General features: G+C 57.0%; 1 protein-coding gene across 4 annotated transcripts in view; it reads right to left on the reverse strand.

The window, feature by feature from the left end:
* VAC14 (VAC14 component of PIKFYVE complex) overlaps window positions 1-26518 on the reverse strand; it is a 97811-nt gene that overhangs the window by 41630 nt on the left and 29663 nt on the right. For all 4 annotated transcript variants that reach the window (XM_027119316.1, XM_027119318.1, XM_027119315.1 and 1 more), the window contains 3 exons: window positions 25177-25321; window positions 24885-24950; window positions 5896-6052 (listed from right to left, as the gene is read on the reverse strand). In XM_027119316.1, coding sequence (XP_026975117.1) covers window positions 5896-6052; window positions 24885-24950; window positions 25177-25321 — 368 coding nt within the window. The remainder of the gene's footprint in view (window positions 1-5895; window positions 6053-24884; window positions 24951-25176; window positions 25322-26518) is intronic.

A 26518-nucleotide genomic window follows, 5' to 3' on the forward strand; every position in this document is an offset into this window, starting at 1 on the left:
GGGAGCTGTTCTGGCCGGGGCCCCAGGAGGTGGGGAAGTGAGGAGAGGGCTGGGAGCAACCTGGACACGGGTCTCAGGAGGGAGGCGCCCTTTGAGGGGCTGAGAAGAGTGGGATTTCCATTCCCTACTCCTGCCGAGGACCAGTCCCAGTGCCGCCTGCCTGGCATTTCTGGTTTAGAGGAGTGGGCTCTGGCAGGACGTTCACGTGACCACCGGCTGGCCGAGGGGCCAACAGATACTGCTGGGAGCACCCTGTATACAAAACCAGGCCGGGGCGTGGGCGGCCAGGGAGCCAGCCCTGCAGATGTTACTAAGTGAAACCTGATGTGGCGACATGAGAATCTGCAGAACGTCTTACAAACAGCCTTCCCTGGGATGTTTTGGATTGAGCTTTGCGGCTATGACGTGAAGGAGCCTCACATGTCAGGATAAAAATAGCTCTGGCCTCAATACACAACGCGAGTTACAGTTCAACAAAACCAGATGCAAAAACACCAGGCAGGCGCCCAGCCTGGGCCCAGCAGGGTCCCCGCTCCGCTCCCAGCCCTCCCAGCTACCTCCCCCGAGGGCTGGGGCCGTGTGCCTGGCCAGCACCTCCAGTGGGCATCTGGCTCCGCTGCCCTGAGAGGAGGGGGAAGGGCCGGGGACCCGGCGCAGATGCAGGTCCTGTGGCTGACTGGCAGGGCACTCCCGAGGATGTGACACCTTCTCTGGGCCGGTAGCTATCTGTGGACCTCGCGGGGGTTAGGAGCGTGACGCCATGCCTGGCACAGGAAGTGCTCCGAGGAGCGGGCTGCGTGACTGGGAGGCTGGTATGGAACCGAGGGGGACGAGCAGGGAAGGGAGAGCCTACACACAGAACAGGGGCTGGGAGACAGGGAGGCCCTGGCCACTCGGGAAGCAGGGTCTCAGGGGGTGTGGAGTCCACTGAGTAGAGGGCCCAAACCCTATGGCTGTGTGGACAAAAGGGTGGTTGAGATGTTGCAGCAACGGCAACCTCGGGACCCAATCCAAAGGGCAGAAACTTTCTTTTCTGTGGAAAAGCCGGGGAGTCCTCTGCCCTGGGCAGTCACCCAAATCCAGGAGGCTTTCCAGTTGCCTGGTTCGGAGCAAGAGATAAGCTGATGGGCCAGGGCAGGGCCTGGGAGGACCTTCCAGCTGATGTGGCGGTGGAGAGGGGCCGCGCTGCCCCTGCTGGGAGAGCAGGGGCTGGGGCCAAGGGGGTGCTGGAGAGACCAGGAAGGGGCCTGGGTTGAAGGGGGCCAGGTTCTCCATCTGGGGACAAGTGAAGGCCTGGGCAGATGTGCTAGGGGAGCTTCAGACCCGACAATGGGGACTGGGTGATCGGTCCTGGTACCCGCTCCTTCTGTCAATTTAAGAAACTCTGAAAGAGGGGTGCTGACCCTTACTGGGCGCCTGACGCTGGGGGTTCAGAGGTGAGTATAGCAGGCCCCTGCGGTATGAGCTGGTGCTTCTCAAACTGAGGAGCACACAAGTCACCCAGCAATCCTGATAGAATGCAATTCTGACTCCGGGGTGGGCCTCAGCGTCTGCATTTCTGATGAGCTCTAGGCGATGCTGAGGCTGGCATAACCTGCACTTTCAGGGGGTCTAAGAGGTCACGGCCAGGGGGGAAACAGATGCGAACCCCACAGTGTGACTGGTGGAAGGAACAAAGTGTGAGAAAGGAGTCTGGCCTGGGATATCCTAGAAAGCTGTATGGAAGAGAAGCCATCTGAGCTGGCCTGGAGCACGCGTAAGCTCTTGTAACATAGAAGGATGGAAGCAAAGGCAGCACTTTACACATACAGGGCATTTACCTTACCCCCTTCCATGCAAGCGCTCACAAAGCCCCCCAGGGGCCCATCACCCGATCTACACAGGAAGGAGAGGTGGCACCGAGGCAGGACACTTGCCCAAGGTCACAAGACAGGCAGGGCAGAGCTGCCCCAGCACCCGAGTGCTTTTACGCCGCCCGAAAAGGGTGTGTGGGCTGGGAAATGGTCTGGTGTGGCCGGAGGAAGTAGAGGGCAGGCCAGGGGGGAGGCAGCAGAAGGGCAGGAAATGAGGTGCTGAGTGGCTTAAGGCTGGAATGGGGTCCCTGAAGTCGCTGTGAAGAGGAGGGATACCCCCCAAAACTGCCAGGCTGAGGCCACAGCCCAGCACGCAGAGGAGGAAGCTGGACCACCGATTCCACCACCACTGCTGGACAGGGTGGGGTTCACGTGTGTTGCCGTCTTCTGAGTGTGAAGGTGAAGAGAGCAGGCTCTCAGGCCAGGCTCCCGGGCCAGCACCACCGCTGCCATGATCCCCCAGCCCAGGTGGGAATGACAGCAGTGCCCTCCTCAGAGATGGCATAAGGGTCAAGGGCTGATCCACGGGGAGGGTTCAGCGAGCTGACGTGAGAAGAGCTTAGAACGGTGCCCAGTCCTAAACGAGAGCTCAGCATATCACAGTCACTGCTACTATTGGCAAAACTACCAGGGGTGGCTTCCCGGGTTTCTTCTAGAATTTATTTCTGCACTTGGTCACGCCAGGCCGGGCTATAAGCAACGAAACTGAATCAGAACGTTCATTTTTGCCTGTGTGTTTAGAGCTGGGACCAGCGAGCCCTGCAGGGCACATTGACAAGAGCTGCTTTATCCCAAGAATGGGCCCCGTGGCCAGAAGGGAAGGTCATGAAGACTGGGTTTTGGGGGCAAACGTCAGTCCTGGGGTGACTTTTGGTCCCAGATCGCCACACTGCTGTGGTGCGGGGCCCAGGGGCCTGCCTCTCGTGCAGCAGGATGTCCAGCCCCGTCTCCAATGACGGACTCAGCCCAGAGCCTGCCTGCTCCTGCTGGGCCTGCCCACTGCAGGCCTGCTCCAGGGGGCTCACCACCCCCTCTCCCCAGAGCCTGGCAGGGCCCCAGCCATGTGGAGCCACACAGAGAAGGCACAAAAGTTGCCAAGTCACAGGGGACCCAACCGGTTGTTTTCGTGTCATATCACCAAAACACAAGTCAGGGAGACAGGGAGCCTTCCACAGGCTTCCCTCAGGGCCGCCCACCCAGGCAGCTCCCCTCTTGACTGCCCCAGAGGTGGCCCTCTCCCCAGCCCCGGGGCTCTGCCAAGGTCAGGAGTGAAGAGGGGCAGGCCGGGGTGGGGTGGTGGGGGGAGGGAGACCACCACCTCTGCCCCTGCCGCTCTGTGCTGGAGCCAGAGATGTTCATGCTAGGCCAGGCGAGAGCAAAATCCCCTGTGGACAACTCTGCCTGTGGCCCTGGGGACCATTCCTGTGGCGCTTTTAGGCCAGCACAGCAACTATCCAGGCGTGTAATGGGCTGGCTTCCCTACCGCTCCTGCTGCGTTCAATCTGCACCCTCCGAGTTTACAGACCCGACAGGAAGGCAGGGCCACTTAGCTCCCTACAAACACCACCGGTTTCCTCTTTGCTTGGCTCCCAGCCTCCCTGGCTTTCCAAAGTGCCTTTACAGGGACGGGAGGGTGGGGTGGCGGTAAGGTGGCAAACGACCTTAAAGGGACACAGCTCTGCACTCCGCAAGTTCTCAGAGCTGTGCCCTGGAGAGCAGAGGAAGGCAGTGACCGAACAGGAAGAGGGGCTGGCCTCGCAGCCTCTGTGCACAGCCAGACGGAAGCGGACAGAACAAACCCCTCGCACGCCTGAGAAGCGATGGGAGAAAGAGCGGCCGCAGGGAATGAGCGCGCACTTCCTGCGTGCTTTCTGACTCACACAAGCACCCCTACCATCCTAACAGCTCTGGGGCCTTTGGGGCCTGGCGTGTGCCCTCCCCAAGGTGGCTGAGGCGGGAGAGGGGACAGGGTACAGCTCTGGCTTCCCATGCTCTTCTATTACCGCCTTGAGCTTGACCTTTTAAAACCATGGACCCGTCGGACAGATCTGGGGTCAACTATGGACAGCACGCATGTGTGGTTCCCACACTCCCTGCAGGGCACACATAGGTCTCGGGCTAAGAGCTCGGGGCCCATGGCACTGTGTATCTTTGAAGTAGGGAAGCATTACTAGCTTCAGGCACTTCCTTGGTGCTCTTTCCAGGATGGAATTTCTTCCCATCTGGCATACTCGGCTGTTTTCTATGAATTCAGGGTGAGGCCCTGGCTGATATGAGCCGGTCTGACAGCCTTGTGAGCTGGGGCAAGTCTTCACCACCTTGGCCTCCCTAGCGGCCCACCTGTCTTGACAGGGCCAGGAGCTGGGGTTCAACCTCTTTGCCCTCCAAGTCCCTTTCAGCCCCTGCTCCCCAGCAATGGAGGGCTTGCTGCCGGAACTCCCTGGACCAGGCCCTCTCCAACACAGACCCGAGCTGTTCATGGCTGTTTTCTGGCCCATCTCCACTAGCCAGTAAGCGTTTCACAGTCATCGGCTTCTCTGTGCCCGGGAGGAAGAGAAAAGATACCTTACAGATGGAGGGACAGATCACAGACAGTCCCGGGAGAACAAGGTGTCCCCTGCCCGAGGCTATGCTGCCTCAGCTTCTCCCCCTGAGGATGTGTGCTAACTGCTTCCTGGGCAGGGAGATCTGGGGGCCTGGCCGCACTGGTGGGAACCCCTCCCTCATCTGCTGCTCTTCCCCCTTTTGTCCCACCCCTGCGGCGAGGCTTGGCCTCACACTCAAACCTCTGGCACTCCTGCCTTCCATCCGGAGACTTCAGGCTGACGCCCAAGTGCTGACATGGGGACACAGGATGGAGAATGGACTCCTGAGCTGTGGGACAAAGGGTAGGAATCTCCTCCCTAGGGGTCTCCTGGTCAGGACGTGGGAGCCTCCCGACCGTGGCCTCTGACTGCCCAGAGGAAACGGCTCACAGGCAGGGAAACCACCGTGTCCTGTGAAATGAGAGAAGGAAGCTGGGCTGCTGCTAGAGCCCCTTACTCCTTCCTTGCTTTGGTCAGAAACAGCTGGAAACTTGGGACCAGCTGCAGGCCCAAGAGTGTGCACAGCGGCGGTAGCCTGAAGCCTGGGGTCCTATGTGACACCCCACTGCAGGGGCTTCAATTCAAGTGTCATCAGGCAGATGTCTTTAATGCATGGGCCTTCTGTGATTGAATGGCAGCCCTGGGGTCACCTCCAATTCCACCAAGCAGGTGTCCTCAGGGCCGAGTACCGGGATGCCTTCTGGGACCAGTATGGTGGGGCTGCAGGAGGGATGCTGCCACTGAAAGGCCCCAGATCTATTTGACTCTTGGCTTCTGCATCAAAGGAGGTCTAGGACCTTGTATCTGGATGTCAAGAGCTGCTCAGGGGACAAAGAGACACCCCAGGCAAATGCCCAAGATTCGCTGGGTACTTTCCTTCCAAGTCGCATCCCTGGGCATTTTCCAGGATTGTGTCACTGGAGGGAAGAGGTGTCTGCCTGGGAGGGAGGACCTGGGAGTCACACAGACCCAGGGAGAAGAGCCACCTGCTGTCTGGAAGGACGCTGAGGGTTGAGCTCCAGGAGTGCCACGGCCACCTTTACGTTGAAGGACTGCCTGGGAACATCCTGTCTGAATTATCTGCTCTCCGGCCTGGGCTGCCTGCCATGTTATTTTTAGCTTCTCGATGAGGAAGGGAGCGGCTGCCTAGTCTTCCACCTGTGACACCCAAGACTCCGAAGCCCCTTGATTCCTGACTGGGAGACGCCACCCCAGGGAAAGAGACAGTCAGCTGACCCGGATGGTTTTATATTTAGCCAAAAGCCCAAAAGCCCGAGACTTGCAGGGAGATGAGGAAAAAGGGCTGTGAAGGTCTCTTACGGGGGTGGAGGGCTGCTGTAGTGTGAGGTAGGAGGGTGCGGAAAGAGGGACAGCCCAAAGGCCAGCCGGTCCAGGACAAGACTGAGCACTGCCATTCCCAGGGTCCCCGAGGCTGCAACCCTCCAGGAAGGACTCACCAGGAGTCTTCAGTAGGCCAGCTCTGCCAGGGGTGGGCACCTGGAGCTCTGAGTGGCTGACCCGGAGGTCAGGGCCATCGAGGGGGCCTGGGTCATCCATCTGGCCTGCGGGGGAGGAAGCAATTTCTGCCAATACCTCCAGATCCTTCAGAATAACCTGGGGGAGAAAAGCAGAGGATGAGGGACAAGGACCTCCGTGCTGAGCTGTGGTTGGAGACGGAGAGCTCCCTCTAGGGGGTGGGAAGGGGTCTGCAGAGGGCGACGGGGCTGGTGAGAGCTGCCAAGACTGTGGCTCTAACAGTACTCGGAGGGTTCTGCAAAGGACATGGACCGAGGAGAGCACAGACAGGCAGTGGACGGGGGCAAGTGCAGGAAGGAAGCTGGAGTCAAGGCCCGGGAGTCAGCTCTCCCATGACCACTCCTCTTGTATATTTTAAATGGTCCCCAGGGTGCAGTCTGTGCGGTGTGTGCCCCAGGGCTCCGGGGCTGGCCAGGCCTCGATGTCGACCTGTGCAAGGGTCCAACAGTGCCCTCCAGGCCACACTCCAGGGGGTGCCGGCCACGGCCCAGCCCACCACCAGGCCACAGGGCAGATCCTTCTACAGAGGTGACCCCAGGCCACCTGCCACATTTGGGGTGTAATTCTGGTCTCCAGGACGGAGAAGTTTCCAACTTCTAGACACAAGGTCCAGTTCTCGGCTACCTCTGCAACATTCATACGAAGATGTGAGAGGTCCCCAGGGGAGACCCCACAACCCAAAAAGCCCTTGTACCTTTAGGGGCTGTCTCCCCTTGCACAGCACCCATCTCCTCCAGCTCCTCACCTGGCATCAACGGCAAGCAGGGTGGTGCCTCACCAGGGTGGGGGTAGGGCACCCTGTTTGTGTGTGTGCGTGTGCATGTGTGTGTGTGTGCGCAACTCGGTAACTCACCTGTCCCAGCTCCTCCAGCAGAGCCCTTGCCACACTGCAGGCAGGGCTGCCCACCCTTTTCTGCTCCCCACTCACCTCTGTGCTCTGAAGAGGGACTGTGCCTGTCCTAGCACAGGTGTACCCGCAAGACTATCTCTAGCACCCAGTGGATGCCCAACAGGCACCATCCGATAGATGGATGACCGTGCCTGAGCCCAGGCCAAGAACTACCACGGCAACCAAGGGCTTCAGTCCTGAACCAGTGGAAGTGACGCAGAGCACCGGCGGATGGGGCCCCGGTGGGTGGGCTGTGTGTGGCTCGACAGGCCAGCCATGGAACGTGGTGACTATAGTCAAAATAAGGCTACTCCCAGGCTGTTTGTACGATGATGAAAATATTTTGGAGTTAGACAGTGGTGATGGTTGCAGAACCTTGTATATATACCAAAACCCACTGAATTGGATATTTCATTTATTTTTGGCTGTGTTGTGTCTTTGTTGCTGCGCCCAGGCTTTCTCTAGCTGTGGTAAGTGGGGGCTACTCTTCGTTGTGGCGCGCAGGCTTCTCATCATGTGGCTTCTCTTGCTGCAGAGCACAGGCTCTAGGCGCACGGGCTTCAGTAGTTGTGGCGCGTGGGCTTCAGTAGTTGTGGCACGCAGGCTCAGTAGTTGTGGCTCGCGGGCTCTAGAGAGCAGGCTCAGTAGTTGTGGCATACGGACTTAGTTGCTCCGCAGCATGTGGGATCTTCCCGGACCAGGGCTCGAACCCATGTCCCCTACATTGGCAGGCGGATTCTTAACCACTGTGCCACCAGGGAAGCCCAAACTGTATATTTTAAATGGGCAAATTTTATCTAAAAAAATAAAAGATAATGCTACTATCCTCTCTCCATAGCTTGAAGGCGATTCTTGTCTCAATGCGAGTAACATGCCAGTACCTCTTCCTACCCTGCCCCCCTTGTCACTTCTCCTCCTGGTGTCCTCTCTGTCAGCTCTGGCCCATCCACCTCTCCCAGCAGCATGGTGTAGTTGGCATGCAGTTTCCCCGAGAACCTGTTGCTTTGCTTCCTACCCTGCCGCACCCCGGTCCCATCCACGTTGGACATGGAACTCATGCACACAAACGCCACCTCCCATCTGTCCAACCTCGTCCTTTCCTTCGTCTCTCTGCTGACTCTCAGCACTGCCTGAGCCCTGCGCTGTGCTGGGTGCTGGGGCTGCAGATGAGTCACACCTGCCCTTGCCACGGCCTGGCGGGCAGACCCACACTAGCCTGCCCTGTGCATCTGTGTACGTGATTTCAGAACATTCTGACTGCTGGGCCTGCAGGGAATGGATCCGTGCTGGCTGAAAGTCGTGGCTGCTAAGAACCCAGACAGATGGCAGGAGCAAGGGTGGCCCCTATGCCCAGGCCAAGAGCCCAGGGCCTGGGTGGGTCTAGGCCTGGAAGCAGAGAGGTCCAGGCCTCTGCTTCATCAAGGGAGGCCCCCAGAAGGCTGCCTACTGCAGCAATGGCAGAAAGAGGACACAGAGGGAGGAGGTGGATAGGGGAACAGGCAGCAAAGCAGCAATGGTGCAGCGCCGCACCATGGAGTAGCCCCTCCACCTGGCACATCCATCCAGGGAGCAGCAAGCCAACTGTGCCTCAAACAGCTAAACAGAGCTATGGGTTCCTAGTGTTTTACCCGAGGGGGCTGATGACATGTTCACACAAAACTTCCACAGGAAAGCTCACGGCATCACTGCTCATCATAGCTAGAAAGTGGAGACAGCCCTAAGATTCTGACACCAATTCTGATGTATGTCTTTATCTCACACCACCAGGCAATTTTCTGACACCAGCTGGGTATCCCACAATGCAACCTGATTCTGCCACTGTCTAATCTGGAGACAGCGTCAGAACCCACACGTTGGGGGCAGAGTGTTACAAGACTGCCCCCCAGAAGGCTCTCTTCAGATGTCAATCCTAAGTCCAGGCTGTTGTCACCTGTGCTTCTGACTGCCCGGCTATGGATCAAAGGTTCCCAGAACCCCCTCCTTGGCTTTAATTTGTTAGAGCAGCTCACGGAACTCAGAAAACATTTTTCTCATTAGGCCAGTGGTTTATTGTAAATGATACAACTCAGGAACAGCCAGATGGAAGAGATGCACAGGGCAAAGTATGGGGAAAGGAGCAGAGCTTTCATGCCCTCTCCAGGGGTGACACTCTCCCTGAATATCCGACCTGGAGGCTCTCCAAACCCCGTCCTTGTGGGATTTTATGGGGGCTTCAGTACCTAGGCACAACTGATTAAATCGTTGGCATTTGGTGATTGATTCAATCTCAGCCCCTCTCCTCTTCCTGGAACTGGATGATGAAAGACATCTTTACTGCTCTCTTCAGTTAGGAAATTACAACAGTTTTAGAACCTCTGTGCCAGAAACGAGGAAGATCAAATATATATTTCTTACTATATATATATACAATACCACAAACCCAAACGTACATCAACTGATAAATGGATAAACAGAACGTGGCATATCCATGCCATGGACTACTACTTGGCAATGAAAAGGAACAAAGTTCTGATACCTTCTACAACAAGAACGAACCTTGAAAACATGTGCTACGTGAAAGAAGCCAGTTGCAAGAGGTCCCATATAATACATTTATATGAAACATTCGGAAGAGACAAATTTGTAGAGACAGAAAGTAGGCTGTGGTTGCCAGGGGCCAGGGGGAGGGACTGCTAAGGGGCACAGAGGTTTCTTTTTGGGGTGTAGTATACTTTAAAAGTTTGAGATTTATGGTATGTGAAATTCATCTTAAAAAAAAAAAAAGAAGCCAAAGCCCCAGATCAGCAGCATAACTCCCAGCCCAGGGGCACTGGCAGAGCAGTCGGTTCTTGCTCTGCCCACAGCTCGGGCTGGCGGGGCCGTACTCACTCCCCGTGATCTCACACTTGGCTCGGACTCACAGGGGAGCCGAGGGAGCTGGGGGGCAACCTGTGTTTCTTTACATCTCATGGCATCTGCCAGCCCCACTGCACCCCTCGTGCCGACTGCACCTCTGAACCACAGGCTACTCCTCTCAGGTCTGGCTGCACAGGTGGGCAGCAAATCCTGGTGGTCGAATGCTGTCAGCGAGAAAAACTGCAAGGCAGCTGGGGCCAGGCCAGCGCTCGGCCAGACGTTGACCCCCATGAGGGCTGCAACGACCCACACCAGGTCCAGCAGGTACTTATTTCCCTAACAGAAAACATGCTTGGGAAGAACCACCCTGCCTGAGAGGTCTGGCCCGTGAGATGTCCCCACCCTGTGAGTGGCCCCAGGGCTGGGCCATAAGAGGCAGCTGTCCTCGCTCCCAATTGGAGGTAATGCCCTCACTTGTCTTCAGTCTCACATACAGGCACCTGCTCAAGGCACCAGGGGGTCCACTTCAAACCCAGCTCTAGTCCACAAACCGGAGACCAATAAGCTACACAGGGCTTTGTGGTCACAATCCTGACTTCCAATCTTTTTTTTTTTCAAATAAATTTATTTATTTATTTATTTTCAGCTGCGTTGAGTCTCCGTCGCTGTGCGCGGGCTTTCTCTAGTTGTGGCAAGCGGGGGTTACTCTTCGTTGCGGTGCGCAGGCTTCTCATTGTGGTGGCTTCTCCTGTTGCGGAGCACGGGCTCTAGACATATGAGCTTCAGTAGTTGTGGCTCACGGGCTCGGTAGCTGTGGTTCATGGGCTCTAGAGCGCAGGCTCAGTAGTTGTGGCTCATGGGCTTAGCTGCTCCGTGGCATGTGGGATCTTCCTGGACCAGGGCTTGAACCCATGTCCCCTCCATTGGCAGGCGGATTCTTAACCACTGCGCCACCATGGGAGTCCCCCTGACTTCCAATCTTGACCCTGCTCTTCAGCCACCTGACCCTGGACCAGTGAACATCACCAGTGGACCAGTGAACAACCCTCCCCCCATCCCCCAGCATCTACTGCCGGGGCCTGTGCTGGTTGGAGGAGATGCAAGGCTGCAAGGCTGAACTGGGCCCTGCCTCGGACCAGAGTGACCTTGGGGGAGACGACGGGCGGTCCTGACGCACTGATAAGGCAGCGCCTGTGCAACGGGAGCCAGCAGCTCGGCCTGAGGGGGGCTGGGAGGCTTCGGAAGTACTTGAGCCCCAGTTTGCCTGGGAACCAGGGGTTAGAGGAAGGCACGCAAAGCGTTCTCTTAACTAGCAGAAGCCTTTCACGGATACAGGGCCAGACCCTGTGGCACATTCCAGGAAACTAGGCTTTGGCCCAGCTCCGGAGTGGGGTGTGGGGCTGGTGCAGAGATCAGGCAGAAGCCACAGGCAGGAGCAGGTCACCAAGAACTAGGACCCTGGGGCTTCCCTGGTGGCGCAGTGGTTGAGAGTCCGCCTGCCGATTCAGGGGATACGGGTTCGTGCCCTGGTCCGGGAAGATCCCACATGCCGCGGAGCAGCTGGGCCCGTGAGCCATGGCCGCTGAGCCTGCGCGTCCGGAGCCTGTGCTCCGCAATGGGAGAGGCCACAACAGTGAGAGGCCCGCGTACCGCAAAAAAAAAAAAAAGAACTAGGACCCAGGCAAAGAGGCAGGTCTGAACTTGGTTTTGCAGGTGATGTGGGGGGCTCAGTTTCCTCATATGTGCCAATGGGGACTCGTCCTTGCAAGGTTGTTGTGAAGATTACAGGAGATGCTGCACGTACTACTTCTGTGCTGAGATTTTTGGTGCCACAGCTGAGCTTGGTCAGTGGCCCTGGATCAGGGACTGGGCACGAACAGCGGCGCACACATCGAGGCCTTCAGATTTCATCTCTGCACCAAAGAGAGTCTGCAGCGCCCATCTCTGTACACCTCCTCCTGCCCCACTGGAGAGCACAGCCAGCAAAGCTGCATTTTGAATTCTCATTTCTCACTTCGCATTTTGAATTCTCTTATTTTAGAAAGTTTAACACCAAATGGCAAATGAATGCAAATTACACTTCAATTGCACAATTAAAGCTGGAAATGTCGTCTACAGGTTCCTTCAGTGATCCCGGCCACGCCTCAAGATCTGTCTCTGGTCTCCGGGGGGCTAGAGCCAACAGACAGCCCCACTGTCTGCTGTACACACACACACGCGCGCACACACAGCGTCCTTCCTGTCCCGTACAGTGGGAGCCCCCTTTAAGTGGGAGCCCGAGAACACACCATCATCTCCTTCAGCCTCCAGAGCAAGGGGCTTGAGAGGGGCTATCAAAATGGAGGGCAAGGAATTGCCTGAAGAGCAGAGTGGGGAGCTGGCGGGGAGCCGCTCCTGGTTCCGAGGCCCATCAAGTCCAGCCACTGGCTCTCCCCCAGCCAAGCAGCAAAACCACTCAGTCCAGGTGCTGGACTTGAGGCTACGGAACCACAACCCTGACGCAGGCCTAGGCTGGGACTCTGCCTCTGCCTGGGGAGTGAGGAGAGGTTCCAGGGGGCAACGCCAACAGGGGGCCTGGGACAGAGCAACAGAGACCACAGAGGAGCCACCCTCCAGCTGGACCTAGCTTTGAGTCTCTGTGCCAGCCAGGGTGTTAGTGCTCTACTCCCCTGGAGACCTCGCAGCCCTTGGCTTGAGGACAGGAAGCTCGGGGAGAAGGACACGGTGATCTCAGCAGCCTTGATCATGCTCACGGCCTGGACAAAAGGCCGAGAGCTATAAACGCGCTGCTCGGCCTCTAGAAACGCAGAGCCAGTCCCCCTTCCAGAGAGCGGGCCGGCTGGGCCCATGCCTGCGCTGGCCTGTGGTCCTGGCTCTGAGGACGGGAAAGGCTCAAAGAAGCAGGAGGAAGCCACACCAATTAGTATGCACTACACAGCTTTTCGCAGAATGAATATAAAACACTTGTGCTTTCTTTCTGTGTGAGAGAAAGAAGGGGGGAAAGAGAGGGAGGGAAAAAGGTTACAAGAAAGCAATATTCTGCAGGAGGAGGAGTGCCTGCCGTCACCATGGCAACGGGCTGGGGGGGTGGGGAAGGCACATCAGCTGGTCCCTGGTCCCCGAGTGAGCTGGCCATCGATGAAGTGAAAGGGCCGGTGGCAACTGGGTAAGGAAAACATTTGACAAAGCAACTCTGCGGGGAAGGTGGTAGAGGTGAGGGGGAAGGGGTGTCACACCCTCCGTGGCTTGGGGAGCAAAGTAAGGAAACCACGGGACTCCTGAGAAAGGCCTTCCTTCTAGGAGGTGACCTGACAGCAGCTAAGGGCACAGTTCAGTGTGGGAGGGGAGTCATCGTCTGGATGGGCCACGGCAGGCTGTCACCCCCTGCATTCCAGTAGGCCAAGGACAGTCTCCCGGATGGTGACTGCTCCCTCCTTCCCTTTTTGGTCCATTCAGGCGCTCTCTGTCCCAACACCTTGTCCACAGACCAGCCCTGGAAAACCGCTCGGGACAGAAGGCCCCCTCCCCCCTCCGCGACACGTTCCTGTTGGTCCTTCGCCACCTTGGGAATAGCTGGAGACCCAGAGCTTTGCAAGGTCAAGGCTTTCCCTAGGCTTGCAGGCCTGTCCTCTCCTCCTACCGACTCCTGAACATGAAGCCCCAGATGAAGCCCTCAGCAGATACTGAATAGATTCTCGCTGACCTGCAGTGCCAGGCAGGAGATGGAAGATGGATGCTTCTGGACAGCTTCTGCCAAGGGGATGGCTGGAAAAGCCTCCCATCTCTCTACCCACTTATCTCTAAGAAGCTTTCTCCAAAGTTTGGCTAGGCCACTGGTCAGATGACTAGGCCCCAGATGTCAACTGGCTCAGCCTTCCAGTCCCACGAGGAGGGAAGGAAACCCCCAGGGTGGGCCCTTTCCAGTCCCAGCCAGGAGGAGGCCGCAAGAGTGTTTCCAAGTGATGCACTCGGGCTGGTGGGAGAGGTGAATTCAGGCTGAAGGTCCTGGAGGCTGAGGTCTGCGGGCCACTGCCATCTGATGCCTCTGTCCAGAGCAGTGGGGCTGCAGGGCCATGCCTGAGAGCTGGATCAGGTCAGGCCACTCCTTACTCTTGGGAAGTGGAGCTAAGAGTAAATGAAGAGGCACCGAGGCCAGGCGTCTACAGGAAGCCTTGGGGCCTTCTGCTTCCTTCCACACAGAAGCCTGTCTCCTTCCTTCACAACGGGTACAGCCCAGCAGGCCAAGGCCTCTTGAGTTCCTGACACCTATAGAATGGCTTCTGCGGCTGGTGGAATCAGCCAGAGAACTGACTCTAGGAACACAGGCTGCCGTCCCCAGGAAGGGTCCCCTGGAGGAGCTGAGGGAAGGTCAAAGGATCTCCACGGGCCCCGCAGCAGTCAAATTATGGAGCTCTAGGTGACGGCACCTGGCACTAGTCGGCACTGGGGCTGGAAGCCCCTGCCCCGGACATAGAGCAAACCTAGGCTGGAGGAAGCAGCGACCAGGCTCCAGCCTGGCCCAGCGCAACCCAGCCCAGGAGGGAGCGGTTTTCCCAGAAAAGCTTTCCGCTGCAACGGGATCAGAGCAGGCTATGCCCAGCACTCTTGGGAGGCGGGTCCCGCAGCCTTGCAGCCCTGCCTTCTGCAACAAGCAAGGAAAGCACTGCCAAAAAGAACACTTAGATTTGGGGGTGGGGGAGAAGGACTGCTTAGGCTTAGACCTATTTTCCCACTGAGCAAACTACGCAGATTAGAGCCTTGTATGGCTTGGTAAAGCAAAATCAACTTAAAAAAAAAAAAGGATTATATCTTGGTTTGTTGCCTGACTTTGAAGCATGCCCTTAGGAATCAAGATTGCTTTCTTTTCTTTCTTCCTTCTCTTCTGCTTCTAGTGAAGTTTGAAATGTGCCATACATGCCAAAGGCCAGCACCTACTGCTTATTAAGTTCCACAGTGACAGCACAGCGTGGGTTCTGGCAGCCTAAAGCCTTCCAGCCTCCATCCCTCTGAGGGGAGAGGAGGGAAAGGCCAGCCTGGGGTGAGACAACTTGGAGACCAGTCCCCCCCGCCCCCGCCACCCCTTCTCTCCCACTCCCAGGGCTTCCTGCTGAAGCCAGCCATCGCTCACTTGTATCCCAGAGGCCCTGACCAGTAGGTGCACCTCCAGCAGGCAAATTCTCCCCACGAGCCAGATAGGGAACAGGCAAGGGGCCGGCCACGCTGCGGGCAGCTCGGGAGCAGTGCCCACCCTGTTATAGCTCAGTTACCAGGCGATGAGCCGAGGGGCCGCTGTCTCCGGGGCACCAGTCCATGGCAACCAGGAGAGCGGCATGGGGCTGCCCGGTCTCCTGCCCACTACCAGGTCTCCAATTAATCTCAGCGTGCTTGCAAGCCACTCAGCCCTGGTCCGAGGAGGCAGAACCAGGCCCCAGCAAGGGAGGGAGGAGGGTGGGGCAGGCCGCAGTGGGGTCAGCTCACCACCTGCCCCACCCCGTCTCTTCACTTGCTCATGAAACGTGTCTGGGCACCTCCTATGTGCTGGACACAGCCTCTGTCCTCATAGAGTGTGACAAGGGCTGTGAGAGGGTCTGAGGGCACAGGGTGCTATGATGACACAGACGGGGACCTGGCCGGCCTTGATGAGCAGGACTGGGTGGCGTACGTGACAAATAAGGCTTCGTGGATTCACGGAGCATCAAGCCGAGATCCTGACCTAGTTACTTCACTTCCCTGAGTCTGTTTCCACTTTAGTAAAGTGGGGACACAGCAGAACGCACCCTCGAGGGGCTGCTGTGGAGACGGACTAAGACCACGCCTGCTGGGTGATGCCCAGCACAGGTCTGGCGTGGAGCGAGCGTTAGGTACACTTCCGGTCCTCAGCATCTCTAGCAACCAGAACTCCCCACCCCGTCCGTGGGCCTTGCAAACTGCCAACAGGAAGATGTCAGGGAAATTTAGTTGATTCAGCTTTGGCCATCTCTGGAGGAGAAGAAATCGACACACATCTTGGGAGAATTTTTGACTTCTGAAGATGCTGCAAGTGGGGTGGGGGTGCGGGTAAAAACAGGGCCCCTGACCTGGCCACCACCACAAGGGCTATGGAGAGAGGGCATCAGGGCTGAGAGCTAGGGGCCTGGCCCCTAGCCTCCCAATAGGATCTTAGGCTGATCTGTTCTCAACCAGAGACAAGCATCAAAATCGTTGCGAGTTGTGGAGAATACCAGCACCCAGGCCACGAGGCTGCACCTCAGAGAACAATTCAGGCGGTCTGGGCTGAGGCCCAAACAGCCGGATTTTAAAAAGCTCCAGAGAGGGGTCCCTGGTGGTCCAGTGGGTAAGACTCTGTGCTCCCAATTGAGGGGGCCTGGGTTCGATCCCTGGTCGGGGAACTAGATCCCACGCGCACACTGCAACTAAGAAGCCCGTGTGCCACAACTAAAGATCCTGCATGCTGCAACGAAGACCCCTCAAGCTGAAACTAAGACGCGGTGCAGCCAAAACAAACCACCTACCTATTAAAAAACAAAAGCTCCAGAGGATTCTGACAGTGGCCCTGGTGTGCGTGGCTCCCTGGGGCACTTCTGTTGGGTTGTTGGACTTTGACCTTTCTAGGTGAGGTGACTGATCACTTCCTGAGTTCAAGGAGAGATGGGCTGCGGTAGGCGGTCTGCTCATCCCTGGAGGCCAGTCGGCCTGTAGCTCGGCTCTCTGGGAGCCCCCAGCCCTGTCCAGGGTAAGACGGTTCGCAACCAGCTCCCCTTTGTGGACTCCCTCCTGTGCCGCCCAGCCCTACTTCGGGAAAGCAAACCTCCCCTTCATCTGCCCTTCTCAGTCCACCCTCGCCTTCACCAGGAGCCCCCTGCCCAACTCAGGTGCTCCAGTTACGGTGCAGCTCTGGGTCCTCACTTGCCCATCAGTGGAGGGAATCCAGACAGAGATGAAGACTGAAAACCCTCCCGGCACACAAACCTGCCTTCCTAGAGCAGGTGATGGCGGCCGATGGCGAGTACTGTGGGTCCCCCCTTACCTGAGGGAGGCTGAAGCGGGGCAGTGAAAGCACACAGTGCAGAGATATGGAAGGATGAGAGCAGCAGGCCTCCCCATAGGCTCAATTCTGGGACTGAGACCACGCGCCCCTCTCCCCTGCCCCCTCCACGGCAATTGTCTGCGTCAAGGGCTCACTGCAGAAGACCTCCCAGGATCTCTAGCGCTGACGGCCAGTGCCTCTGCTGGGCCGTGGGGGCCTGGGGCCACCTGTCCCTGTGGCTTGTGACTAGAGGCCTGTGTCTCTGCCTTGCTGGCCACAGCTTTTCTCCCTGCTCATTACTTCCCCTCCTCTCATTTCCTCTCCAAAGCCTCCAACGGAAGCCGCAGGGTCAGCCCCAGGGAGAGCTGAGTGGACCAGCCCCCGGAAGGCTGCAGTGGGAGAGGGTCCACACCTTCCTTGTTCTGGCTGTCTGTGCTGTGGCCCAGCTCATCTCTCCATGTGAGGTGGGCTCTCGGCGAGAGGAAGCAAGTTCTTGGCCCCTGACATCTCACCCCTCGGTTCTCCGGGCTGGCATCTGACCTGATCGTGTGATCTGACTATAAAGAAATCTTCGAAATTGAAGCGGGGGGTGGTGGGTGGTGGAGGGGTTGTTTTTGTTTGTTTTGGAGAGTGGATGGAATGAAAATTGGAGTGAAATAAAAACTGAGGCAAGGATATGAGAAGGAAAAACAAGCCCCATTCTTACAGAAGACTGTCCACTTTTGAGCAGGCCGCATTAGTATTCTAGGCAGTGGAGTCAGGACCACACAAAGTCAGAGCTGGAAGGGACTAACACAATCCAGTCCAACCTCAATTTAGGGAGGGAAATGGAGGTGAGGAGATGCCGTGGACTTGCCCGGTCCCATGGGGAGAGTGGGCAGCGTGGAGCAGAGGCCTGTGCTCCTGCTCTCCACCCAGGCTGCTTCCACACTGCCCCTCAGCCGTCCCTGCCACTGGCCCATTCCTTCTGGATGGGGCCCTGGGTGGGTGAGCAGCCCCAGGGCAGCCTGATGGGGCAGGTCAAAGTCAAGTGTGTCCAGACTGAAGAATAAAGCGCACCCCATCCCGGCAGCACTCCCGCTGTGCAGCGAGGTCAGACCTCCTGCGGGGTTTTAGATGTTCTGCAATCAGACAGAGCTGACTTCCAATTCTGGCTCCTGGCAGTGTGACCTTGGGCAAGTTACCGTCCTCACGCCTGAATTTCGTCTTATGTCAAACTGGGGATAATGAAAGCCACTCCAAGATCACCAGGCAGATTCCTTAAGGCAACAGATGCGATGCACTCTGACCAGCGCAACTACCCCATAAACTGGTTTCTGCCTCTCCTTCTCCCAGACACGTGGCGTCCAGCACACAGCAACCAGCACGGTTTCCAAAGGACGCCAGTGCTGGGGCGTCGGACAGGCCATCACTGGCTCTCTAAGCTGCTGTCAATTACAGGGGCCTCTAGATAAGTGGCAGCCCTCATTTCTGGGGCAGACACTGAGGGATGGCCAATTTCCAACAGAAGGCCCTCCTTCCCGAGGGCAGGAGAGCACAGCCCATCATGCTAGAACGTGAGTCAGAAGAGGAACCCGTGGGGACTGGCGCCTCCCCACCACCCGCAGGGTACAGCTCTTGGGTTTGGGGCCTCCCCCAACGCGGAAGGCTCTGTTGCCACCAGCTAAATCCCTTTACAGCAGAGAGGTGAATCCCTGGGCCCAACTGGCCGACCCGCCAGACCACAGTGACAAGGGCTCCTGGGGAGAGGAAAAGCTGAGGGAGTGCTTTCGTGGACCAGGTGGGATGAGGGATGGAGAGGGAAAGGGACATGACAGGATAGCATGGCTGCCGCTTCCCGAGGCAGAAGAAGCCAAAGGCAGCCTCGCCCCAAGTCTGCGCCGGGGGACTGGGCTCAGACCTCCAGTCAGCAGCAGCAGTGGCAACAGTCACAGCACAATCCCAGAACCACTCTGCCCATCCCTTATACCGGCCTCGGCCCGTTTCTCTTTGGGGCGACTCAGCGTAGCCCCGCAGAGCTCTCTCTTTTGAGAGATTTGAGAACATCTCCTGCTCCATTTCTCCTGGGATCTGGACCATGAAAACAAATGAAATCCTCTCCCTGTCCCCCAAAGCCCACCACCCTCAAATATAGTCGTGTCTGTTCCCTGATAACACCCCTGCTGGTGAGGGTCCGAGTGCCCCGAGACAGAGTGGGTTGATGGGCCAAGTCTCGCACCAGAGAGAAGAGCTGACGGCCCCCCCTTCCCTCAGGACTCAGCAGAGGGCGGGGCAGCTCTTGCACTCCCGCCCACGGGTCTGGACACTTCTGGGATGTACCATGGGGTAGAGGACAGGAAAGGCACTGGGCTACTCTGGACTGGGGTACATCACTGCTCCCATGGGGGACTTTAAGTACCTTTGTTAGATGCCCCCAGATCACTTCTTAGACCCGTCTAACTATCCCCCCATTATTCTGGCCTCCTAGTTATGGCTGTATGTCCCACTGGGTGTGACAGCCAGACCACACTCTCCATGCAGTTAATGGATTCCGGAGTTAGAAACTCTACCACTGCCGTGAGTAATGCCCTCACTAACCTACCTTCCAAATTTTCTAGAATTTGAACACATAAGCCATAAACTCCCATCCACAATTTCTCTTCATAGTTACTTTGCAACTAGGGGAGGGGAAAGAGGGGGGGACTTCTCCTGGATTGAGAATGTCTGCTCTAAGGTGTTAGGGACACCCCAGCTCCGAGATGTTGAGAAGCCTCTGGGAGGCTGCCTCTGGTGGCCCCAGGAGGTGTGCCCCTCTGGATCTCAATGGAATCAGCAAGAAGCTGTGGCAGTGAGAGGCCCCAGTGCAGGTTCTCTGCTGCGGATGGCATTTCTCCTCCTTCCCTTGGACCCGGGGCAGTCAGCTGGGAGCCCCTCCACCGGCGACACTGCAACACAGCCCACTGACGATGGGCTCCCCGCTCTGGGCAGCGCTATCTCAGGGCTGCTGGGGGGCTGATAGAGGGGGAGAAAGCACAGGATGGGGTACCGGTCCTGCTGCCTTCCTCTTGGTTTTTCTGTGACCTGGAAATGGACGATGAACCCCCAACAGCCCCACCTACTCTGGACATCTGCAAAGGGCCTGTGTGGTCCTAGAGACAGGCAGGGAAACAGGACAGAGACCTGCTTCCATTCCAGCTTCTGCTGCTGAAACTGAGGCAGGAAGGACGTGGGGCAAACGTGGAGCCCACCTTCCTGATTTCAGTGTGTGTCTCTGCCATTTTCACAGAAACTATAACCAGCGTCGGAAGAGCTAACGTTTACCACGTGTTTACATGTGCTGCGTCTTGTGCTGAGCATTTGACATTCTCTATCTCATTTAATCCTCACAACAACTTGGGTGGGTGGTTCCACCATTACTTTCGGTTTTCAGATAAGAAAAGCGGGCTCAGAGAGGCTATGTAATCTGCTCAAGGGCAACCAACTTTTTTTTTTTTTTTGGCCCCGCCATGCGGCATGGGGGATCTTAGCTCCCGACTAGGGATAGAACCTGTGCCCCCTACAGTGGAAGCGCAGAGTCCTAACCAACTGGACTGCCAGGGAATCCCCCAACCAACTATTAAGTGGCAGAGTCAGGACCAGACTCCTGGACAGCCTGGCCACTGGGCTGCACTGTCACTCGGGAAAAAATATTACCGTAAAGGAGTGCCCCTCAAAGTCATAACAAAATTTTAAATACTGAAAGTAAACTTCATAATGAATAAGACCTACAAAAAAGACCTCGAAGCTTTACAAGATGACTCAAATGGGGACAAGCCCTGCTCCTGGGCAGAAGAGTTCAACGGAGCGAAATGCCAATTTCCCCTGAAGAACTTGGGGTGATGCACAGGTTGTTAGGAAGGGCCAGGATCGGACCAGGAGTTTTACTCTGTCCCTTTAAACAGCGGTCTATGAGGCATGTCCAGACATCATGGCCCTTTGCGCAGGCTGGAGCGGTTAGGCTCTCGCCCACGGTCCATGGTGAGGAGGGGTTAGAGCTCCTGTGATTCGAGCTCAGGTCTGGTGGCTGGCTGTCTGGGATGCTACATTCCCTTGGAGGGGCACCAGACATCCTTCCAGGTCTCTTCTGAGACTGAGACTTTTTATTTTTAATTCTACATATTTCTTTCTTTAAAATAGATTTTATTTTTTTTGAGAAGTTTTAGGTTCACAGCAATACTGAGCAGAAGGTACAGAGATTTCCCACATACCTCCTGCCCCTGCATGCGCACAGCCTCCCCCTTATCAGTCTTGCTCACCACAGCAGAGCATCTGTTACGATCGATGAACCTACGCTGACACATCAATATCCCCCGAAGTCCACAGCTGACATGAGGGTCCACTCATGGTGTTGTACATTCAGTGGGTTTGGACACATGTATAATGACACGTACCCACAATTACCCCCTGAGGATTTTTTTTTTTTTTGGCTGTGCCGCATGGCATCTTAGTTCCCTGACCAGGGATTGAACCCACAGCCCCTGCAGTGGAAGCGAGGAGTCTTGGCCACTGGACTGCCAGGGAAGTCCTCCCCCCACCCGCTGAGGATTTTAAATCCAGGTTAGGAGGCAAGTTGTGCTTGAGAGTAAGATGAGGATGAGGAATCACCGAGCCACCCCTCCCCCCACCCCCTGCAACTGAGCCAGCCGCACCACCAGGAACATGGAGAAGACCTGTCCTCTGGGGGCTCACGGGCAGAGCCCGCCCCAGCAGCTGCAGGCTCGGGAGGCAGCCGACAACTGGCATCTTCCGGGCAGGGGAAGAAGCAGCCCCACCTCCCACCAGGGTCCAGCAGGAAGCTCTGTGCACGTGCCATGCATTCTGCGCTGTTGAATTGGGGTTGCATTTTCACTTAAAAACAAGTCACTGGATCTCCAGCTAATGGGAGGATTTCTACTCCAGTGCCAAGAATATTAATTTGACACCTGCAAATTCTTTCTGACAGAAGGGATTTTCAGATAAAGTCTGCAAGGAGCAGGCGGTACTGAGGAAACAGCCGCTTCTCCTGAATAAGGTAAAGCAGAGACAACCTGAGGATGCCAGACGGGTGTGGATGGACTACCAAGCTGCCACTGGGGTGGGGGGGAAGGGTGTGGACTACCAAGCTGCCACTGGGGCGGGGGGAAGGGTGTGGACTACCAAGCTGCCACCGGAGCAGGGGGAAGGGGAGGCGGACAGAGAAACAACGGCACACAAGACACCCCAGTGAGGCCACGTGCCAAGGGGACTGTGGAACGTGGTGGTGGGGGGCAGAGCTAGGTCTCTAAGGCTCTGCCCCTCCCTGTGCCCAGCTCTTGCATCCTTAACACCTGGGTACACTCTGTCCCCCGGGGGCCAGTGGCTCTCACCAAGGGTGATGGGCACGTGGGTGTATCACAATCATCCTGGGAGAGAAAAACATTTGCAACATACATGATAAATGGAATGTCCCCGATATACAAAGAGCTCCTGTAAATCAATAAGAAAAGCGGACAAAGGGTCAGGGGGCTGAGGGAGAACTTTTTCAGAATACACACACCCCTCTCCACACCAGACTGAGAGAACTCTTCTCAAGAACTTGTGGAACAAGAGAAAAAGGCATATGGGGATGACGATATGACTAAACACGAGCTGGGGTTCTGATGTGGGCGGTCAGGGCCGCAGGTAGTGAAACACAGGCATGGTGGTTAAGCGACTAAGAGGACGGGCTTTGGAGTCAAACAGATCCGGTTCTGAGTTTGGCTCCACCACTCCCTGGCTGTGTGCAGCTTAACCTCACCTCGCTCGGCCATGTTTTCTGAACTGTAAAATGAAATGATAACAGTTTTCCCCCACAGAACTGTTGAACCTTCTCTAGATACAACAGCTAAGGGGTCTAAGCACAGTTCCTGGCACTGTAACGACCTCACACAAGTCAGCTGTTACAAATGGGCTAAACTGTGCCTTGAGGCCCCAGGCTGGATGTACGGCCCTGCGTAGGGTGGGCCACAGTTACATTCCATCAGCGAGGGGGCTCTGTGAAGCCCTTCCTAGGAAGGGGCCCCTCCCCACCAATCTGACTGTGGTCCAACTTGACTAGATGGCCTTTCAGGGTCTTGCACCCCAGGGAGCTCCAATCTGAGATCAGGGCTGTGCCTGAAGTATTGGGATATTCTCACAGACAGCACTTCCTAGATACCCTGGAAAGGAAGCTCACTTCAGGAGAAGAGGGACTTTGTCTTGTTCATGGCTGTATTTCCACTGCCAAGTACACTGTACCCTCTCAAGGTCACCAGATTCGGCGGGGGACATTTGGGGACGTGATTCTGGTGAAGAACCAGGATGCGGCAAAACCACAACTCGCCACTGATACTGAGGTCCCTAAATCCCTCCCCTGGAGAGATGGGAAAGCAGGGACGTTCACGGCTGTTAGAGGAGCACCCTCCCGCCTCACCCCACTCCGGTCACTGTCCCCAGGAGCAGCTGCAATCCCCTCCCCACCGGAGGCCCACAAGATGGGCCCCAAAGCCCCACAACACCTGGCACTTCAGCAAATCGAGCTCCCACAGCCGCAACCTGAACAGAGCTGTTTCATGGACTGCGTCTCCTCCGGCTCCCTTCAAATGCACACGCACGCAAAGACCAGTCGCGAGCAAAGAAGGCTGGATGGGCTTAAAGGACTCCATTTAAAGGACTGAAAACTCAGCTGCTTCCACTGCAGTACTCGGGAAGGAACCAATCAGCAAAGCTATTCTCTCCCTTTTTGTATTGAAATGAGGGCCGTGACTGCAGTGAGTCAGTCCTAACTCAGGCAGAACTGGGCCACGTCCACCTGGGCCTCACACTGCAGCGGTGGTGGGGGAAAAAGGGGGTGGTGGCGTGTGTGTGAACAGGCGTGTGGTGGACAGGCAGGAGGGGACACAGGCAGACTCCCAGACCACCTGCTTTCAGTTTTCTGGAAGTGCAGAGTCCCTGAGAGGACCTAGAGGTGGACACCTGCCTGTCTGCATCTCTCTTCAGCTCAGGTTCAGGGAAGCAAAGTCAGGCTGCAGGACAGCTGCCCTGGGCTCCACACAAGCCTGGTACCAGCCCGGGAAGGACCAAGGTGCCTCCTGCCACGGGAAGTCATGAGCCACGTCCCTCTCCCTCTTTCTCCCACCGCGCCAGCCCGTCTGCTCTTCGTTCCCGCTGGGCAGCTGGGAGGTCTGCAGGTGCGCGCGAGCCTGCTGCCTCACCGAGCCCACAGCTGCCTGGAGCCCCGAGGAGGGAAGAAGAGGGGAGGGAGGGGCGGGTCAAGGCGTGGGCCGCCAGCGGCCAACACAGAGCCTGGAGCTGGTACTGGCGGAGGGAAGGGATGCTACCCCGGCAAATGGCAACACCCAACTACAAATCCTGCCCCTTGGCTGGGAAGCAGGGGAGTCCTGGTGAGGAAGTCCACAGAACAGAACGCTGCTGGGAATGGCGTGGGGAGAGGTGCGGCTGGAGGAGCCCCTCCCCCACATGGCCGGATGCAGGGTCCTGCTCCCCCTGCCCCACTCTGAGACACCCCCCCCACCTGGGGTTACTCCTGCTGCCTGGGACGGGGCCAGCCTCTCCCTTTAACTTTCGGTGACCCCAATAAACGCAAAGCTTCAGGGTCCGATTTCAAACTAGAGGTCAAAATGGAGTCCAGCTGAAATGAATCACAACGGACGCTCCTTGAGTGCTTAGCGGGTGCCCAGCACAGCACCCGGCATTTTTCGTGGGTCATTTCGTTCTCACAACCCTGTGTGCTGTTACTACCCCGTCGGACAGAGAAGGAAACTGAGGTGCGGAGCCGGGCAGTGACTTGCCCAAGTTTGGGCAGCTAGGCGGGATGGACCTTGCCCTTGGGCTCCCCATCACCACTCTCCACGGCCTTCCAGGGACAAGGAGCTCCCCGCCGGACTGGTTTCCTCGCCAGTGCCCTGACCCAGCGCTCTCCTCAGAAGGGCCCACAAAGACAGCGTCCTTATTCCCAAAGCTGAGGGCAGTAAACAGCTTTTCCCTTCGTGGATGCCCCTCACCAGGTAGGAGGAATAGGGTGATTTTAGGGGTGTTGATTTACGAGAACAACAACAACAAAATGAGCACCCCTCAGCTACACAATCCCATCAAAAGGAGAGGCTGGCAGCCGGGGCACAGAGGAAGGGGCACTGGTGACCTACCTCGTCGGATTCATCTGATAACGTCTGGAGTAGGGTAGGGAAGAGGCTGTCTGTGTGCCGGAACATCTGGAGAGCAGAGAAGCAGGGACCCACATGAGCTCCCCCACTGCAGGGAACACCTCCCAAACCCCCCTCAAGACACCGAGGGCTCCTCCGGCATCTGCCACCTCTCTCCTGGTCACGGTTTCTCCAGAACTGCAACGACCAAAATCCTACCAAGCACGGGCAGGCCCTCAAACTCCACCCAGAAGCAGCCACCTGGCTTGGAGGGCTGAGGGGCCCGGGGGCTCACCTTCCGGGGGGTCTTGATGTAGAGGTGGTAGAGCCACTTGAGGACAGCGATCCTGGTCATCATCCCGATGGCCATGTTGCTGAGGTGGCAGCTCAGAACCTGCACAATCCCGTCGAGGTGGAGGGTGACGGGGGCCCTCTCAGTGCTGTGGGTGAGACCAGGAAGGAGCCAGGTTGAAGCCCATCAGGTCCCCGCCCCTAGAGCTGCAGACGCACCCTGGCCCCGCACACTGAGAAACGCACGCTCAGCCCGCTGTCCTGGGGCAGTGGCAGAGGGCACACACCGCGCAAAGCGCTCAGAGGGCCCCTCTCCCTCCGCTCCCCTCCTCCCTCTCCAAGGTAGGAGCTCCAACAACCACGTCTGGGGAGGAAAGCCGTTCTGCCGGGCAGCCACCCGCTTCCCCTTTTTCTCTTTCCAGCACTAGCAGGCTTGTACCAGAGAAAACCTCTCTGATATCAAAGAGCTCTGCCCCAGCAGACCTCATGGTTGAAAGACTGTTTAGCGCCCTCAGGGCATTACGTCCAGACCCTTTGTTGATAAAACAAAACCACCATGTCCAGAGAGTCCAGGGGATGGCCCTGGTAACACCCCTTAAATCCAACAGGTCCTTCACCAGGCACCCAAAGAACACTTCTCCCGTGAGGACAGGGATCATGGCTCTTCACCTCGTCACACTCAGGGCACTCAGCACCACGTTTGGCCTGGTTGAGAGGCCTTGAGAGCTGCCTGTGAAGCTGTAACATTCTTGTTTGAGTCGGGGAAGAGGTGACACAGCCTCAGCCTTGTGCAGAGCTTGTTCAGAATGCCTTTGCTCCAGTGGGGCACAGACTCCCCGCTTCCCTGACCCAAAGCCCTGCTGGTCTCCAGGCAGAGAAAAGTCCCGCCAAGCAGCCCCGGGAAGGTTGGGTGCTGCTGGGACACTGACACTTAGCCCTCTGCCCAAAGCACGGTGTCCAGGCATTGGCCAGGGTTGTCAGGGATGGGGACGGCAAGGACAGAGGGCCTTAGGATGTCAGGCAGGGGCTCCTTTCCCCTCCGACGCAGGACACTATCGCTCGCCTGTACAAAACGGCCTTTCATGGTATTTCCAGGCTGCTCAATTATTCATTTGCATCAGGAACTCGATGCCTGTGCTTTCCCAATTCGCCTGCAGACTTCCTGAAGCTCATTTGAAGTGAATTCCTAAAGGGCATGGTCTTAGCTCTGTTAAGTGCTAAGCGGAACTGCTGTTTAATATAGTTTGATGATTCCCCACGGTGCTCGTTTCGGGGGTGCAAGTGGGCACTTCTATCCTCTGGTGGTTAGAGGGGCTGGGCGTGTGAGTGACGCGGCCCAGCAGACC

The sequence above is a fragment of the Aethalodelphis obliquidens genome, unplaced genomic scaffold, assembly GCF_003676395.1.
Source record: "Aethalodelphis obliquidens isolate GAN/ISIS:26980383/991018 unplaced genomic scaffold, ASM367639v1 scaffold20, whole genome shotgun sequence".
NCBI classification, from domain to species: Eukaryota; Metazoa; Chordata; class Mammalia; order Artiodactyla; family Delphinidae; genus Aethalodelphis; species Aethalodelphis obliquidens.